Source organism: Chamaea fasciata, unplaced genomic scaffold (assembly GCF_029207755.1).
Source record: "Chamaea fasciata isolate MVZ Bird 193981 ecotype frontalis unplaced genomic scaffold, bChaFas1.0.hap1 SCAF_24, whole genome shotgun sequence".
NCBI lineage: Eukaryota > Metazoa > Chordata > Aves > Passeriformes > Sylviidae > Chamaea > Chamaea fasciata.
Window position 1 is genome coordinate 5,750,569 of NW_027094109.1, and position 17,206 is coordinate 5,767,774.

The 17,206-nt window shown below is 48.6% G+C and overlaps 1 protein-coding gene across 10 annotated transcripts in view; it reads left to right on the forward strand.

Annotated features, from left to right (window-relative positions):
• Positions 1 to 1,087: 1,087 nt before the first annotated feature.
• Positions 1,088 to 17,206, forward strand: part of NCAM1 (neural cell adhesion molecule 1) — an 83,195-nt gene continuing 67,076 nt past the window's right edge. For 2 of the 10 annotated variants that reach the window (XM_066203509.1, XM_066203510.1), the window contains exon 1: positions 1,088 to 1,215. In XM_066203509.1, coding sequence (XP_066059606.1) covers positions 1,161 to 1,215 — 55 coding nt within the window. In that variant the 5' untranslated portion in view covers positions 1,088 to 1,160. The remainder of the gene's footprint in view (positions 1,216 to 17,206) is intronic. The other 8 variants (XM_066203511.1, XM_066203512.1, XM_066203513.1 and 5 more) reach the window with 7 other exon arrangements.

The following is a 17,206-nucleotide window of genomic DNA, read 5'->3' on the forward strand; positions in this document are numbered from 1 at the left end:
ATGACCTGAAAAAAAAAAGTGAATTATTATTGGCATTTTCCTGGCCCAGTGCTGTTATACTGGGGAGATGCAGAGTTATTTGCAGGGCACTGGGACGAACTGGTGTGAACTGGGAGAGCAGAAGGTGCCAGTGTTGGAGCAAGGTTGTCTCTGCAGATGATCAATCCTGGCTGAGGCTGCTCCAGGCCAGCAGGGAAGGTGTGTTTTCAACCAGTAATGACTTATACCTTATATATTACATCTATATTACATGCAATATATAGCATAATTTAAATATATATATATGTTATATATATAAAAAAGACCTATTTTCTATAGCAGATAATGCGTATTATATAGAGATATTTGCGTAAATATTAAATACAAATTATATACACATTAGAATAATTTACATTCTAACACTATAATATAGTGTGATAATAATAAACATATAATAGACAATGATAAAGTACAATACACTACAAAATACTACAATATACTATATTATACTGTACTATAATTAAATATTATATGTAATAATACATAGCAATAAAATCCTTATCATAATAAGGATGCTATAATAAATAATAATGTTATAATAATTATTATAATATAAAATAGTATAATATAATATGATATAATACAATATGATATGACATGATATGATACATGATATGATATGATATAGTATGATATGATATGATATGATATGATATGATATGATATGATATGATAGAATAGAATAGAATAGAATAGAATAGAATAGAATAGAATAGAATAGAATAGAATAGAATAGAATAGAATGGAATAGAATACGATGTGATAAGAGTTACTAATGATGCGATAACGTTTACTAACGATGCTACGATAATTGATATTAATGTGATGACAACAACTATTACTATTAGTTAGTCTCTCCGCCGGTTTGTTCCCCGGACAAAGGCGGCCCGTCGGCCGTCCCCCCGGCGGGCGCGGCACTATTTGCCGCGGCGGAGGGCGGCGGGCGGCGCCGAGCGCGGCGCGCAGGGATCGCGGGGCGCTGCGGCCGCTGTCAGTCAGCGCGGCGGCGCCGGGACGCGCCGGGCGCAGCGAGCGCAGCGGAGCGGCCACGCCGGGCTCGGCTCCCCGCGCCCTCCCCGCGCCCGCAGCCCCGGCGAGCGGCTCGCCGGCCCGCCGGTGCGATGCTGCTGCCGCTCGCCGTGCTGCCCTGCGCCTTCGTCCTGCTGCGAGCCGCAGGTAGGGCGGCGGCGGGGGCGCGCCCAGAACAATGGGGTCGGGCGGACCCCGGGGATGCGCGGGGCTCGGCGGGTGCGGGGGCTGCGCGCGGGGCGGTGGCTGCGGGAGGAGGAGGAGGAGGAGGAGGAGGGTGAGGAGGAGGAGGCGGCCGGGCTGCGCTGCCCTGCCCGCGGGTAGCGGGGCAGCGCGGGTCGCTGCGCGGGGAGCGCAGACAATGGGCGCGGAGGGGACGCCGCTGCGGGCGCCGGGGGCGGCGGTGTCGCGGCGGGCTCGGTGCGCACGGAGGATGCTCCCGCCGCCCCCGCCCTCCCTCCGCCGGCCGGGCACGGACGCGGCCGCGGAGGGAGCGAGCGATGCGATCGCCGTGCGGCGGGTGGAATAATGAAAGAAGAAGGAGGAGAGGGAGAGGAGAAAAAAAAAAAAAAAAAAAAAAAGAAAGAAAAAGGAGGGGCGCGGGGCGCTGCCGTTGTGGAGCGGCCCCGGGCGCGAGCGGTGGAGCGGTGGCCCCGCCGTGGCCGCTCGGGTCGCCACCGCCCGGCATCGGGAGCGGCAGGTGGGCTGGGAGCGGCAGGATGGAGCGGCCACACCTGCCCCGGCCCCGCCCCAGCCAGCATCCCTCCTGCGAGCTGCATCCCTGTGCCCGCCATCCCTCCTGCGAGCTGCATCCCTGTGCCCGCCATCCCTCCTCCGGGATCATCCCTGTGCCCGCCATCTCTCCTCCGGGATCATCCCTGTGCTATCCATCCATCCGTCCGTCCGTCCCCGGCGCTGTCCGTGCCGGCGCTCCCCGGGGAGCGCTCCCCGAGCCGCGCTGCCTCGCAGGGTTTGTCCCTCCCTGTCCCGTCCTGCTCAGCCCCTTGTCCCCCCGTCCCCGGGGAGCATCCCGGCCCCGAGCACCGCCCGGGCTGTCTGTGCCATCGCCGCCTCGCCGTTGTCCCCGCGGCTGGTGACAGCCGCTATCTCTCCCGGGTGCCGTGTCCGTGTCCCCGCGGTCCCCGCAGCTGTCGGTGTGTCCTTGCCGTGTTCCATCCCTGGCTCCGTGCCCCCCGCCCCTCCCCACGCTGAGGGGTTTTATCTCCTTAAGCAATTACCGCTGCTGGGGCTCTCTGTGCTCCCGCGGTGACAATCGCTGTCCGGTGCCACCAGTGTCCCCAGGGCTGCTGCCGAACCCGAGCCACCTGTTTAACACCAGCGCGGCACCCACCCCGACCCGCAGCCGGCAAGGCGCTGCTGCTCAGCCTCCTTTTAATTAAAAAATAAAAATAAAAGAATCAAGCAGAAGGTGCGTGCCGTGAAGGAGGGGTCGTGCTCCCGTTCCCGGCAGCTTTTCCCCCCATTTCCAGCTCCGCATCTGGCCCGGCCACACCCTCCCGTGCCCGTGGCTGCACATCGCTGCTCGTCCCCCGTGCCGAGCTGCCAGACTGCTCCCTGCGCCTCCCTGACACATCCACACTGCCTGCCTCGCCTGGGGGAGGGCACTATAAAACCCGTCCGTTTGGGGTGGTTTTTGTTGGGTTTTTGTTTTTTTGGTTTTTTTTTTTTTTTTTCCAAGGGAAATAAATGGGAGTAAGCAAAAGGAAAAATTATCTGCATCTCATCTGTTGCCCCACTCGAATACATGTTTATCCAATAATAATAATTATGAATATGGAGACTGCCTAGGGAGCTGCACAGCTGGAACTGTTAAATCAGCATAAAACGGAGAACACACACACACACACACACACACACAAAAAAAAACCCAAATAAAATATTAAAAAGCCAGAACAAAGCAGCAGCAGTGTTTATGGTGAAAGCAGCACCAAGCACATCCAGCTCTGCTTTCCACCCTAAAGGATGCTCTGGTCTTGGACCTTCTTTTTTTTTTTTTTTTTTTCCCCAGCCGAGCTCACCGGCCTTTGATGGGGGAGAAGGAATTCAGCTTTGAAAGCTGTGGAGATGTCAGTGCAAGCGGGTGTTTTATTTATTTTTATTGATTCTGTTTATTTGATTTTATTTATTTTTATGATCGTGCTGCTAAAAAAACCCTTAAGCTTAAATATGAGAGAGGCAAGAGATATTTATCAGTGAGGAATCCCTGAGGAAAGTGGTGTGTGAGCGCAGTTGTGGGGTAGGTTCCCAACCAAACCGTGTCTTTTAGAATAATTCCACATTTCGTGTGTGTCCCCGTGGCCTGTGATAGCGACGATTTATTTGGTCTGCTGTAAAATTAAAACATCGTCTGATAATTCAGAAGCTGATTTATAGACAGAGCAGATGGCTCCTCTCCTTTCATGTACATCCTGAGGACTGTGGTTTCCTAAAGAATAGAGAGGATTTTGTATCAACTTTATCCCCTTGACACATGAACTTGAAAATTCCCCTCTTGACCCTTGGGTTCGTGGGTTTTTGGGGTTTTTTTGTTTGTTTGTTTGTTTTGGGTCTTTTGCGTGTGGGTTTTGTCCGAGGTTTGTTTGGTTTTTTTTAAGGCCGTTTAATAGAAGAGGAACTTGGTGAACACCCGGTTTTTGAAGTGTTAAACATCGTGGCTGCTCTCCAGGCTGAAAGTGCCTTCACTTTTCTTGGCTCCTCTCCAGAAATGTATTTTAAGGATAGACTGCTCCGCCGTTGGGTGCCAGCGATGGTTTCTGGTGGATAGAGAATGCCATGGAGGGGTTTTTTATGGCTTTTCCTGTTTGTTTGGGGGTGGGAGGGCGATGCCATGGATTTCCTGCACGGGCTGCCAGGGAAGCAGAACCAATTGCTGGGGGAGGAGGAGGAGGAGGAGGAGGAGGAGGAGGAGGAGGGGATCCTGCATCTGCTGCCATCAGTCTGCGAGGAACAGAGGGATAGCTCGGGGAGGAGACAAAGCACAGTTTATTTCCTCGTTTAAAAGGCCGTCCTGCGGTTTTTCTCATTGTTTAACACACCTGGTGATATAAAAAAGGCACAGTTTGGGTTTGTTGGTTTGTTTTTTTTTTTTTAGTGGGTTTTGGAAACATCGGTTTTGCACTGTATTCCGTTTAAATGGGTATTGTGAACTTCCCCAAATGCCCCTGGGAGCAGCCTGGGAGAAACTGTTTCCTTTGGAATTGTCTGCTGGCTTTTGTGCAGGGAATTCCGAGAAAGGTGCAAGGATCTGAGCTGATGCTCCCAGGACGGCGTTTCTCAGGTGCACTGAAAAGAGGATGTTTATTTATTTCTTTGTTTATTTCCCAATCCCGTCCTTTCCCAGGGGTGTGAAACGTGACGCGAAACAAGCTCGTTTACTCATTTGTAAATACCCGACTTTGAAACCGGCAAGGAAACAGGATTGTTGTTTTCCTTGGTGTTTATAAACGGCGAGAATGGGGATAACTGGGGCTGAGGGTGTGTCTGGCAGGGAACTACGGCTCCCAGCAGCTCCTCTCTCCCGGCTGGTTCCTTTGCGCATGTTTTTTGGTTTTTTGGTTTGGTTTTTTTTTGTTTTTTTTTTTTTTTTTTTTTTAAGGAATTAATGTGTCGCTTTTCATCCCCCCCCCCCCAAAAAAAAAAAACCAAAAAAAGGAAAAAGAAAAAAAGAGCCACCAGGCAAATAGACTTCGAGCCATCCAAATCACAGGAGCGAATTTGAAGGTCAGCTCCGGGCTGGCTGCGGCTCCTTTTGTTTAGGAAAACACATTAGCATGGAGCAAAGGGCTGGCTGCGCACGGGGATGGAAATGAGCGGGGTTTGGCAGCGGGGCCATTACGGAGTTCCTGGTGGGGAAATGCAGCTGCTCATTAGGAGCGATGCCTTTTGAAGTGACCGTGAGAGCCAAATGGCAGCGCCCGCTCCTCCTGCCTTGGGGACCGGCTCCGGCAGCTCCGCAGGCAGCTTATCCCGGGGGTTTGGGGTGGGCAGGGTGCGGGGAATGGAGAAGAAGAGGGGGAAAAACAATCAAGGATGAAATTCAGATTAAAATAAATGTGTGCCTTAAAAGCCAGTGCTTTCCCACTCCATCGGTGGTAAGGCAGATAATCCCTCTCCGCACAGTCAGCGATGCCCGCAGATTCCAGACCTTCCCGGGATAAATGGCAGATACAGGATGGAGTCACCACCCCTGGACGCGCCCGGGAAATCTGGGACACTTGTGTGCTGAGCACGGTGGTGCTGCAGGGTTGGAAACCACACTTGATGACTTCAAAGGTCTCTTCCAACCCCAGTGATTCTCTGGTTCCACGAAAAGCAGTTCCAGGAGGAATTTCTTCGTGGAAAGGGTTAAACATCATCAGGGACTGCCCTGGGAGGTTTGGATTGCCCATCCCTGAGTGTCCAGGGAATTGCTGGGTGAGGTGGGGATTGGTCACAGCTCGGACTCCGTGTCCTTGGAGGGCTTTTCCAACCTCAGTGGCTCCATGATTCCATGAAAATCCTTGTGCCAGGACACCTTGGGGTGTCCAGGGGAGGTGCTGACGTGTTTTAAAACACCCAAGGCCACCTGAAAACTTCCTCAGAGCATCTTTTTTTTTTTGGACCCCGTCACAGCTTTGGCTCTTCTGAGGTTGCTTTTGAGCCAAGAATTTGTGCACTGGAGGTGCTTCAGCTAAATTCTGCCTTGGACAAATGTGGGCCATCAACAGCCTGAGCCCTGAGAGCTCCAGATCTGCAGGCAGCTGCCGGAAAAGCTGAATTTTGGGGAACAGCACACAATGGGAGGTTTATCCTGCAAAGCAAGTGCAAATTGCTTTGAGATTCCTCTGAAGAAGCAGCAGCAGCAGCTGTGGGGTAGAGTCACTCAGGGCTGTGCTTAAGGGCGGCGGGAGATCTCCGAATCCTTCAAAGTGAAAGATGATTGGGATGGAGATGTGGTGTTTCAGGATCACGGAGCCATGCTGGGTTTGAGCAAGGGAAAAAAAAAAAAAAATAAGATGTTTGTGCCTCTGAAGATGAATGTCTCAACTTCCCTGCGCAGAGCCAGGGGTGGGAGATGTGGGGGATTTTCATCTCTGCCCCTGCTCGCTGTGCGTTCTGCCCTGCCCAGGTGATGGAGGGACCAGAGGGGTGTCAGAGCTGAGTGTCCCCAGGGAAATTCAGCCTGGAAACCGGGTCAGAGAGGGGACAAAGCCCAGGGGGTGGCAGGCCCTGACCCCACAGCCGGGCTGGGATGCTGCCCTATATCCGTACCTCTGATGCAGGGCTGCGGGCAGTAATGGGATACCTGGTGGGGCTGATCCCTCCTCTGCTTCCATCCCAGATCTCGTGGCAGGACAGATGCAGGGGGTGCTGGGAAAATGGGAGCTGGGAAAAATATTTGGGAAATCCATTGGAAATGGTCGATTTCTGGAAATGGGAAGCAGGTTTGATTTATTTCGAGTTAAAACAAACGTCCATCACCTCACCAGGGCATTCTCGGCCAGGACAAAATCCATTCCAAGAAACTCTTGACTGCTTTGATTGTTCCAGAATTGTCAATCTCATCGTGTCTTGAACAGAAATATTTCTGCTTTCTTTATAGCTGAGTTTTTAAGACTGTTACAGCCATCGGGTAAATCAGGGTAGGTCCTTTCCACGATTTGTTATTAAAATCAGGCAAGTCAGGTTAATTTGCTGACAATCCACCTGCTCCTTGCTGCTGAGGCCACATTTGGAGTGCAGGGCCCGATTCTGGGCCAGAAACAAAAGTGGATTTACTGCAGAGAGTCTGGAGGAGGGACCGGAGGAGCATCTTTGGTGTGAGGAGCAGCTGAGACTGGAGAGAGAAGACTCGAGGGGTGTGGATGTGGAGAAATCCCTGCTGGGAAGGAGAGAAGACATCCAGGATCTCCCCAGGGATGCCCAGCACAGCGACAGAACAAACTGGAATACAGCAAATCCTCTCTGAACGTATGAAAATGCACCAAAATCCATCTTTTTTTTTTGTTTTTTGGTTGGATGAATCCTGGGACAGGTTGAGTGGAGAGATTGTGGATTCTCCATCCATGGACCTTCACCCCTGGTGACCTCCTGCCTTCCCCTCCTGGACTGGATAATCTCAAAATATCCCTTCCAACCCCAATTTTTCCATGATTTTCCTGCCTCTACTCTTATAAAAAAAATAGTTACAATAGGAGCTTATTTGAATATTTAATTTACTTTTCCTTCTTTGTTTAGAGTCATGATATTTATTACCCTTGAATCTTTATGATAAACAGGAATATCCATTGTTGGTTGCTGGTTTATGGTTAATTCTAATTTAGCACATTGATTAACTTGAAATACAAGTCCAGGTGAATGGCGGTGTGTAAATCCGTGATAAATGATGAAATGAAGTGATGAAGATTTTAGACAGCGAAAACAGAAAATCATTGCCTCCAAATCTGAATGGGCTTTCCCAGATGTTTAATATCTCTTGTCCCAAAGGCAACTATATAAATAAAATACTTTAAATGTCACTGCAACCGCAAGATGCTCCTGCAGAATTCCGTTAATTGTCCCTGAAATCAAACTGTAGGGCTGTAAACGTCCTTGTTTTATGAAAAAAAAAAAACAAACCCCAAAACCCTAAACATTTATTTCTTTGCAGCGAGTTCCAAATGCAGCTCTTTTTACAGGGAAGATCGATGTGCACTGAGCATTCACGAACTTAAATCCCATTTTTGCCTTCCTCGGTGGGATATTCGGGGGATATTCCAGAGGAGGAGCAGGCAGCTCAGCGGTGTTGGCACAATATTTATTATTGAAAGCAAATCGGGCTTTAACGTGCGGGGCACCATTGCCTAATGGGAGGTGGGAAATGAACCCTGGTGGTAATTGAGGGCAGCTCGGGGCTGGGGGATGCTCGGCAGCCCCGGCCTGCCCTTGCATATTAATCACCCTCTCAAAGGAGCTCTGATTTGCATTGTGCAGGCCCCGGGATTGTCGTGCTCAAAGGGGTTTTTTTTTTTATTCAGTTTTATTCCATTCAAGTGGCGCGGCTGAGAGCGGCAGAACCCGGGCGGCGTTTGGGGAAGGGCAGCCCCGCTCTGAGCTCTGAGCTCTGCTCGTGCCTCCTGGTTTAATTTTGTATTTTCCAGCTTCTGCACCGCGTTGGTGCATAACTGTGAACTCCACATGAAGTGTTAGCCCGTTCTCCTCACAGCTCAGTCAGACAAAACAGCCCCAGGTGTGGAAACATGGACTCCAGAGGTGTTTGAATGGGTGACAGCTTGGTATTCTGAAGACGAAAATGGGCAGATAAAATCTATATCTATATCTCTATATCTCTATCTCTATCTCTATCTCTATCTCTATCTCTATCTCTATCTCTATCTCTATCTCTATCTATATCTATATCTATATCTATATCCATATCTATATCTATATATCTCTGTCTGGATAGAGACAGATTGACATAGAAATGTTCCAGTTACAGGACACTGGGAATTGTGTTTTGTCACAACGAGTAGGAGAACTGGGCTGCAAGTCGTGGTTGTGAATTGCCACCAGCTCGTGGTGTGAAAGCTGCTCCTGCTTGTGCTGAAGAAAAGCTTTTTGCTGGCAGGAAAAAATAAAAAAAAAAAAACAACAAAAAAGCAACTGCATTTGAGACAGCCAAAATCACCGTGCTCCCCAAATCCAGAGATGTTATCCTGTGTTTGTGTTTGATCAATATTATTGAGCTGTTTGCTGAAGTCCTTGGTGTCTCTTTGCCTCTGCTTTTCCTCCTTTTATCAACTCCTTGGGCACATTTTCCTGCACTTGATTGTTTTGTTCTGCGAGAAAACTGGCAGGGAGAGTTCCCTGTCGGTGTGAATTTCGGGAGTGGAGTTCTGAAAAGCAGCAAACAGGTATCCAAGGAGCTAAAAAACACCAGAGCAGCCCTGAGTGATGCTGTTCGGTCTGGGCTGAGGTTGGTTTTAAGGTGGAGAGGTCTTTGTGGAAATGAATCGCTGCAGTGGAGCTCTCGGTGTGTTTATTGTTGGTCTCCCTGTTCCAAATGGTATTTTCAGGGTATTTTTTGTAGGGAACATGCGGATTTTTTGTGTGATTTGGTGATGCTGTTAAGGCAACGAGACGGGGAGAGCGTTTTTTCTGCTAAATGTTCCTGTTGGTGTGTTTTAGTGCGAGTTGTTGGGTTTATGTGTGGATGTTTCGGGGTGGAAATGGGTGGATTTTCTGGTGCAGCAGAGCTTTGCCTGTGTCACTGCAGTCAGAAGGAAACCCCCAAACCATTCCCATCCCCGGACAATTCCCATTTATTTCCCTCGGAATTCCATATGAAGCCCATTGCACTTGCAGTGTTTAGAGGTGAAGCGCAACAGGAAATACAATAAATACAACCAGTGTTGGTTTTCCCTTTGGTGACAGCTGCCCTCGTATTATTTTTATGTCATTTATATTCATTGTGTGCAAGCCGTGGCACTGATTTGACAAAGCACTTGGAGCTCACCTGGGTGTGCTTTGAAAAGCCTCAAAAGGACCATTTCTGAAACTTTCTTTTCAATTATCTTAACGCGCATCACAGATTCCCGTGCAGCCCAGGATCTGGTGAGCAAAACACCCACTCGTTATTAGCTAATTGCAATGTTTGGGGAGTTAATTTTGCATTTTTCTCTGTGCTAGCAGTGAGAGAAAGGCACTTGTGCATTTCAGTGAAATGCAACCACCAGCTGCTTGGCCGAGGAGTTTCCTCAGTCCTTGTGAGGCTGCAGGAGGCAAAAGAACGGGGCTGGGAGTGTGTGTTTTGCAGTTGCGTTTGCAGCAGATAATCCCAAAGCCCGGCGTGCTCCGGGGCTGGCAGCAGACACGGGGAATTACTGCACACTCCCTAAATCCTGCTGCTCTCTAATCTCCCCATCAGCCCCGGGAAGGCTCGCAGCCTCTATCCTGCTTCCTGGGGCGTGTTGGGAGTGAAGGAGGGAAGCTGGAATACAGGGAGGGAAAGAGAATAAAATGTGTGAATTTATTTCTTGCAGACAGCCTGGAACTTCATTTTTTTCTTGTTTGTTTTTTTTTTTTTTTTCTTTCTGTAAGGAGAGTTACAGCATCAGAGATTTAATTCCGTATTGATTCACTTCTGGCTTTTGCCAGTGTGTTTTATTTGGGGATGGGCTTTGGCCATTCTGCTCTCTCAATTTTTCTCCATTTCTCTGTAAAATGAATATTTCATGACACACAAGCAAACTTGGAGTAGTTTGTGCTTCGTGGACAAAAATAACGTAGTGCTGCAGCGATGGTTTGTGGTTTTAATTTCCCATTTCAGGCTAGCATGACTGTCAGCTCCAGAGCAAGAAAAACTGTGATATATCTCTGTTTAATAGAATAAAAGCCATTTTTTTTTGTCCAGAAATGGGTATTTCTGTTAGTAAGATGCTTTTATACCTGGCAAAAAAAGGTGTGTTTTTTGTGGTCATGCTGGTGTGCAGTTTGGTTTTGCACAGAATCAGGCACGAGGAGGTAAATCCTGCTTTTATCCAGGCCCAGGGAATATCCAGGGAGGAATTTTTCTCACCTGCTCACAGGCACTGAAGGATCCCAATGAAAATTCCAAGTGCCTGCTTGAGTAAAGATCAGCGTAAATCCGCACAACGGCCACTGAATTGGAAATAAATTTGTGCTGATCTTCCTCACACCTGCTGAAAAAAACAGGATTTCGATCGAAATAGAAAACGTTGGGGTGTTTTGGGTTTTTTTTTTCCCACCCAGGCCCTGCCTTGCTGCTCACACTGCAATTAATGCGACCTGCTGCTCGTTAATGCCTTGCTGTGGGTGGGGAGGGAAAAAAAACACAGCGGATTTCATCTCAGCAGTGCTCTTTTCCTTGCTGGCTGCTCTCAGCTCTGCTGAAGGGGAGCTCTGGGAGGGTTTGAACCAATCTGTCAGCGTTTTGTGCCGTTTCACACTCAGGTTTTCTGCTGTAAGAACAAAATTCTCCTTCGCTTGCAACCAGCAAACCTCAACATCATCAGCAGAGCATTGAACAAACCCAGTCCTGGGATGTTGGTTTTTTTTCCACTCAGAAGAAAACTTGCACTTCAAGCCCTTTGATTTGGGCTCTTCTTTAGAACGCACGTTTTCTGGAGCAGCTTTTCCCATTATTTCACTGAGGGCTCATTGAATATTCGAGGTGAAAAGGCGCCCTTGGAGCAGGAGCTGTTGGAGCAGTCCCTGGAGTGTGTTTGCCTTGGGTTTTCTCGTGCTCTGGGCAAACACACTTCAGGTGTTTCTGCTTTTATCAGTGGCAGTGGTCGGTGTTTGCTGAGAAAACAATAGTAGAAATAAAAGGGTTTATCCAAAAGCTTGTGGGGGTTTGCCTTATTTTGATGTGAAAATAATTAATTGTGGGAGATGGGGGAACTCTCAAGGCTGTCCTTTAGGCCAATCTCTGTTAGTGCTATCTAATACCAAAAAGTTAAAGCTCTTTTTTGTTTGTTTGTTTGTTTGTTTGTTTGTGCTATCTAATCCCAATAAATTAAAGCTCCTTTTTTGGCTTTTTAATACGCGTGCTTCAGTTTCTGATAGCCTGTCTGTGTTTAATTTACTTTTTACCTGTTCATCCCCAAGGAAAAGGCTGAATGTGCCAGTTACCTGCAGATGAAAGCACCGAGTTTGGCAATCCCCATTATTTTGGTTGAGAGAAGCCATTTTTACATGCAGAATTCTTGCTTTATGAGACTGGATCTAGATTTAAAAGCCACAAATCCGTTGTGGACCATTTCTGTTGTGTTCAGCCCTGGATTTCAGGGCTCTGGTTTGTAGCTGCAGTCACTCTGGCAGGTCTGGAGGGTGATCAGTGCCCTATCCCAAAGCTCCCGTGTATTCCCAGGAGTGGTTTTCCATCAACCTAAATTGGTCCACCCAAAAGCAGCCTGGAGGTAAAAATAGCAAATCCCACCCTGGCTGGTTTGGGGCGTTCAGGCCCTGCATTATTGATGGATTCCTGCAGCCTCCTCTGCGTCCAGCAGATTTATTGTGTGTGATTTATTATTTACATGCAGGAGGGACTCCAAGCATTAAAGAAACAAAAGATAAAGGTATTTTCTTATCAGGTGAACGGTTCTCTTATCTCCTTTGCCCTGAAGATTGCAGGAGCGGTGGGAGCAGAGGAATTTGGTCAGGAGGGGTGAGTGAAAGCAATGCTGCTGATTCCCTTGGAATTTAGCACTTTAAATGGATTAGAACTAAAAATATCCCTGCCTGGCATTGCGTCAGATGCAGGAGCCTCTCAGAGTAGCTGCGTTTCCAGGCTTGATGGCAATTTCAGAAGGTTTCCCACGTTGGAGCTTAAGTGGGAGTGAAGGGGAACCAGGGTTCTTCCCTGGAGCAGCAGTGCTGGGAATAATTGTGATAATTGTCGAAATTCCTGGGTGTTGCTGAAGTGGGAGCTCCCAGAAGCAGCTTTTAGGAAGGAAAAGGTGATTTGTGCTCCAGACAGGGGGTGTGATTCTCTTCTTGGACACGTGGAAGCATTAATAGGAATTAGTTTGGGACTTTGGGGTGGGATTTTGGTGATCCACATCTTGTTGGTCAACTCTGTTCCCTCCTAGCTCACATTTTGGAGTTTTTGTTAATAACAGTGTGTGAACACTGCATTAGGGCCTGAGATGCACTCCTTATAATCCCAAACCCCAGAAATGATGTTTTACCAATGGAAAGGGAAATAATCACGTTTTGTGCTTATCCAAAAGCCTGGAATTTCACCACCACACAGGAGGGGACTTGGAGTGAACTTGTGGCGTGTGCTCCTGTTTAGTCTGGACAAATCTGACCTTCCTAGAGCAGTGCGGTGATCTCGGTGCCCTTGCAGAGGGGCTGAAGCAGAGCAGTACAGCATCCCACAGTGCTAATCGGGGTGTTCTTCATGAAAGGTGGCGGCAGCGCCGTGTTAAACATCCCCGTGCATTCTTAGTTCCCAAACTGCTGGAAAATCCCCAATAAATCAATGCAGTCATTTCCCCCCCCCCCCCTTGCACTGAACATTCCTGTGGGTTTTTGGCCCACGCTTGGTGCGGCTGCAGAGCTGCTGGCTGCGCACCCAGGAGCTCTGCAGGTAAATTCCTGCTGATGCTGGGGATGCGTTTTGGGCTCCAGGTCTGTGGAAGGCTTGAGGAAGGTTTGTGCAGCGCTGTCTGTGTGATGGATCAGCTGCCTGCGCTGCAGGGAAGGTTCCCGGAGAGGCTGTAAATTCAGGACAGGTAAGATTTGGGAGCTGTGGCCCAGGTTAACATTTTGGACTCCACTAGATGGCACTGATTTATTGTGCTGTTGATAAAAAAACCATCAAGTGCAGTGGGAGGCTTTTATTCTTTGAACAGGAGCCATAAAGGAGGTGATGAGGATGCTCAATATTTATCCTTTTGTCTGCTGGGTGCGCTGACAGTTTCCTTCATGACCTCCAGCTTCTGAGGCGGAGTTCTGGGTGGGCTGGGCCAATCATGAGCACATCTTTGAAATATTTAGCACTGGGAAGTGAAATTTATTTACCTCTACATAAACACCTGGATTTTCTTACCCTCTGTTGTTGGAGGAACAGGCTGGGCCAGTGTTGGTGCAGGCAGCTGGGTTTGCCATAATTGTGTCTCAGACCATCACAGGATCCAGGATAAATGGAAATTCCTATCTTTCTGCTAAGAGAAGAGTGTTCCTGGTGGGTTACAGTCACACAGTACCAGTTCTGGTCAACACCAAAGTGATTTCAGTGTGCTGGGCACTGGGTGTGAGCAAATAATTAATTATTCCAGCTCCAGAAATGGCCGTGAGAGCTCTTCTGGTAAATCTGGTGTCCAAATTCTCCCCAGGACCTTTCTGTGTCCTGCTGATGAGGGTGGAAAGAGCAGAGAGACTTTATCCCAGGAATTTGTAATTCCATCTCTTTTGTCTTTTCCCTGTGCCACCAAAGCTGCCCTTGGAGGCATCACAGACCTCCAGGAGATGTTCTGCTCGGCATTTTGGATGTTCCACGAGGATAAACCCGGAGCAAGGCTCGGTCCTACCTTGTTTTCCTGCTCTGATCTCCTTTCCCTCAGGGCTGAGCAGAGCTGCAGTTTGGCCTCGCCTGACTTCAGCACTGGTGGGTGTTTTAATCTGGTGCCTCACGAGAGGAGTTGTTCCTGCAGAGTGTGTGCAGCTCTCCTGAAAGCCAAGCCTGCCTCTTCCCTTGCCTTCCTTTTCCAGGGGTTTGGAATGGAATGGTTTTCCGAGATCAGCCTCCCTTTTTCCATTGGAGGGATCTGTTCTCTGCCTGGCCTGTGGCCGTTCAGGAGCCTCGGACACATACAGCAAAGACTCCAGAATTCAGCATTTTGATCCTGAATGGTTCTTTCAGCTGCACTCTCTGGGGCTGTGTGCGGGGTTTCTGCAGCTCTGCGCGTTTCCCTGGGGGGAATTTGAGTTTCCCTTCCCCAAAAGCTGCAGGGAGACGTTGCAGGGGTGCAGCAGCCAAGGCACTGCAGCGATGCAGGGAGGGACCAGCAATGCAGTTCAGTGTGGCTGCAGATCTGCCTGCAGCCATTTGTACCACGAAACCAGGACTGATGTGCTGATACTCTCTGTCTGCTTGGGGGTTTCTCGGTGTCTTTCCCTTCTCTCCTCTCCAGCTGGAGGTTCAGTTGTTGGTTTGGCCTGCAGTTGATGATTAGTGATGTTCCTCAGGCACAGCCCACTGCAGTCTGTGGGGCTCCTTCCTGTGACATTGACAGGCTTGGGTTTTTCCAAATCTCTTTTTTTTTTTTCCTTTGGACACCATGGATTTTTCCACAGATTTCTGAATTTAACCCTTGGTGAGGAAGTACTTGGTGACGTGTCCTGGCTCTGAGTTCATTCCTCATGCCATTCCTAACTCCATGATTTATATCTACTCCATTTAATTCTGGGATTTAAATATTGTTAATTCCTAATTCCATGATTTCCTGACTTTTCCCCCGAATTGCCATTTGTTTTCTTCTTTTTCACAACGTTTGTCTCTTGTTTGCTGCGTGCTGAGGTTTTGGTATTCCAGAATCCAAATATATGTTCCATATATCCATTTGGACAAACGGATTACTAATAAATTGATCCTGTGCAGTGTTTGGCTGTCCCCAAGGGTGGGTGGGGACCCGGTGCCTGCTGTCCCTTGGATCCTGGTTGGAAATTGGCCCCAAAAAGGGATTTAGTGGAGCTGTTGGGTTTGTGCAGGATCAGTCAGGGCTGGGTGGGGACTCCAGGCGCTGTTTTCTGCTCCGTTTTCCAGCACAGAAGGTGGAATAGTAATTTATTATCTGACATTCTTGTAAAGCAGATGGGAACCACTCTGCCTGTGAATTTGCAAGGGAAAGGATTGTGGGAGCAGCCTTTGCATATGTCCTTCCCCCCTTGGTTCTCTTCTGCGTGCTTAGGAAAACAACAGTGAAGTCATTCCTTGTTGTTGGGAGGAAACTTGTGTGCTGTTCCCACTCCTGCTGTTGAGATGGATGAAAACTCCCCAAACCATCCACTGTGAACGTGGTAAAGGGGTGGAAGAAACGGGAATAAAATAATAGCGAGAAGCTCAACGAGCCCTGCGAGTTCTGCTTGGTTCTCATCCCACATTTGCATTTTTTTTGCCGTAGGAAAAAAAAAAACCCTCTCCATTGGATATAACGATCTGCTGAAGAAAGAGGAGATGTTTAGGCTAAAAACATCTAATTAAAAGCCGAGCAGGTGAATAAATGGCTGAGGATCAGCGGGCAGCGAACGCGCCCTTTGCAGCAGTGACACGTTTGTGTTGTAGTTTGCCTTTGTTTGTGTTTTTTTGTTTCTTTTTCAAGTGGGCAATTAATTAACTTGTTTCTTTGTTTAGATGGGTTTGGTTTTTTTCGGGTTTTTTGTTTTTGTTTTGGTTTTTTTTTTTTTTTGCCTTTAGCGAGTTTCACAGCAGGGAGTTCTCACCCTGCAAGGATAAGAAAGGGGCTGTGGATAGGAGCACTTGGGAATTAGGATTTCGCTGCTTTGGGCGATTAAAAGCCCTTTTGTAAAGGGTGTGTGCCCGGTGCTCAGAGGTTCCTAAAACACAGGGATTGAACAGAAACAGCAGCGAGTGTTGGTGGCTGGAGCTGGGATGAAGAGGATGGAAGGAATGGGACAGATGGACACTTCACCTAAATCCCTGAATTCCCTGGGGACCCACTTTGGGCAGAGCTGCTGTGGGAGCTCTTTATTCCATGTCAGGGAATAAAATGTGGGCGCTTTGTTCCCGTGTCCAGGGGTAAATTCAGTGTCCGCGGAGGGGGAGCAGCTGCTGACAGTGGCAGAGGAGGAGATGGCACCAAGGATCTCCTGATCCTTGGGCAATCCCAGCACAAACCCGCCTCACTGGGACGTTTCCATCTACAGCTTTGGAAACTGAAAAACTAAAAGGGTTTTCTCTCCTAAAAACACCAAACAGGGCAGGAACGCTGGCTGTAGATAAGTGGGAAACTCACATCCATGCACTTCCAGTGCATTCCCGTGTTCTCCGCCAACCCCTTGTATCCATCACTCTCGTTTACAGTGTATTTTCACCCTCTGGGTGGTAATTTTCATCTCTGAGAATTATCTCTGAAAAATCTGATGAATCGGGACCCATGATCTCCGAATTTCATCCCTGAATGTCATCACTGGAGGTGCCAGAGCAGCGATTCCCCAGGGGAACGAGCAGCAGATCCAGGGCAGGCTCCTGCTGCAGCACCAGAAAATCCCATTTTAAATCGCTTTGCCATCGCCGATCCATCAAAGCCGGGCACGACCCCCGTGCCCCCCGTCCCGGTGCCCACGAGGAGCAGCTGCACGGTGGACTTTGATGTCCTGGGAGGACAATGGGATCACTGTTCCAGCCCCAAACCGCCTCTCCTTGCTGCTCTTTGTTTTCCTGGGCAGTGGGCAAGACGTGGGGGGGAACACGAGATGTAAATCTCTGGCAGGAAATTGCTCCCGAATGCCATCACTGGGACGTCAGGATTTTTAGCGAGGGACGCACTCGGAAGGGCGGCAGGATTTTTAATGCTGGCAGATCAACGAGGATGAAGGGGGAAATTGTCCTCGTTGAAGAGGGGGAAATCCAGCTTAATTCAGAGCGAAGTGTGATTAAGGGGGAGAAAAC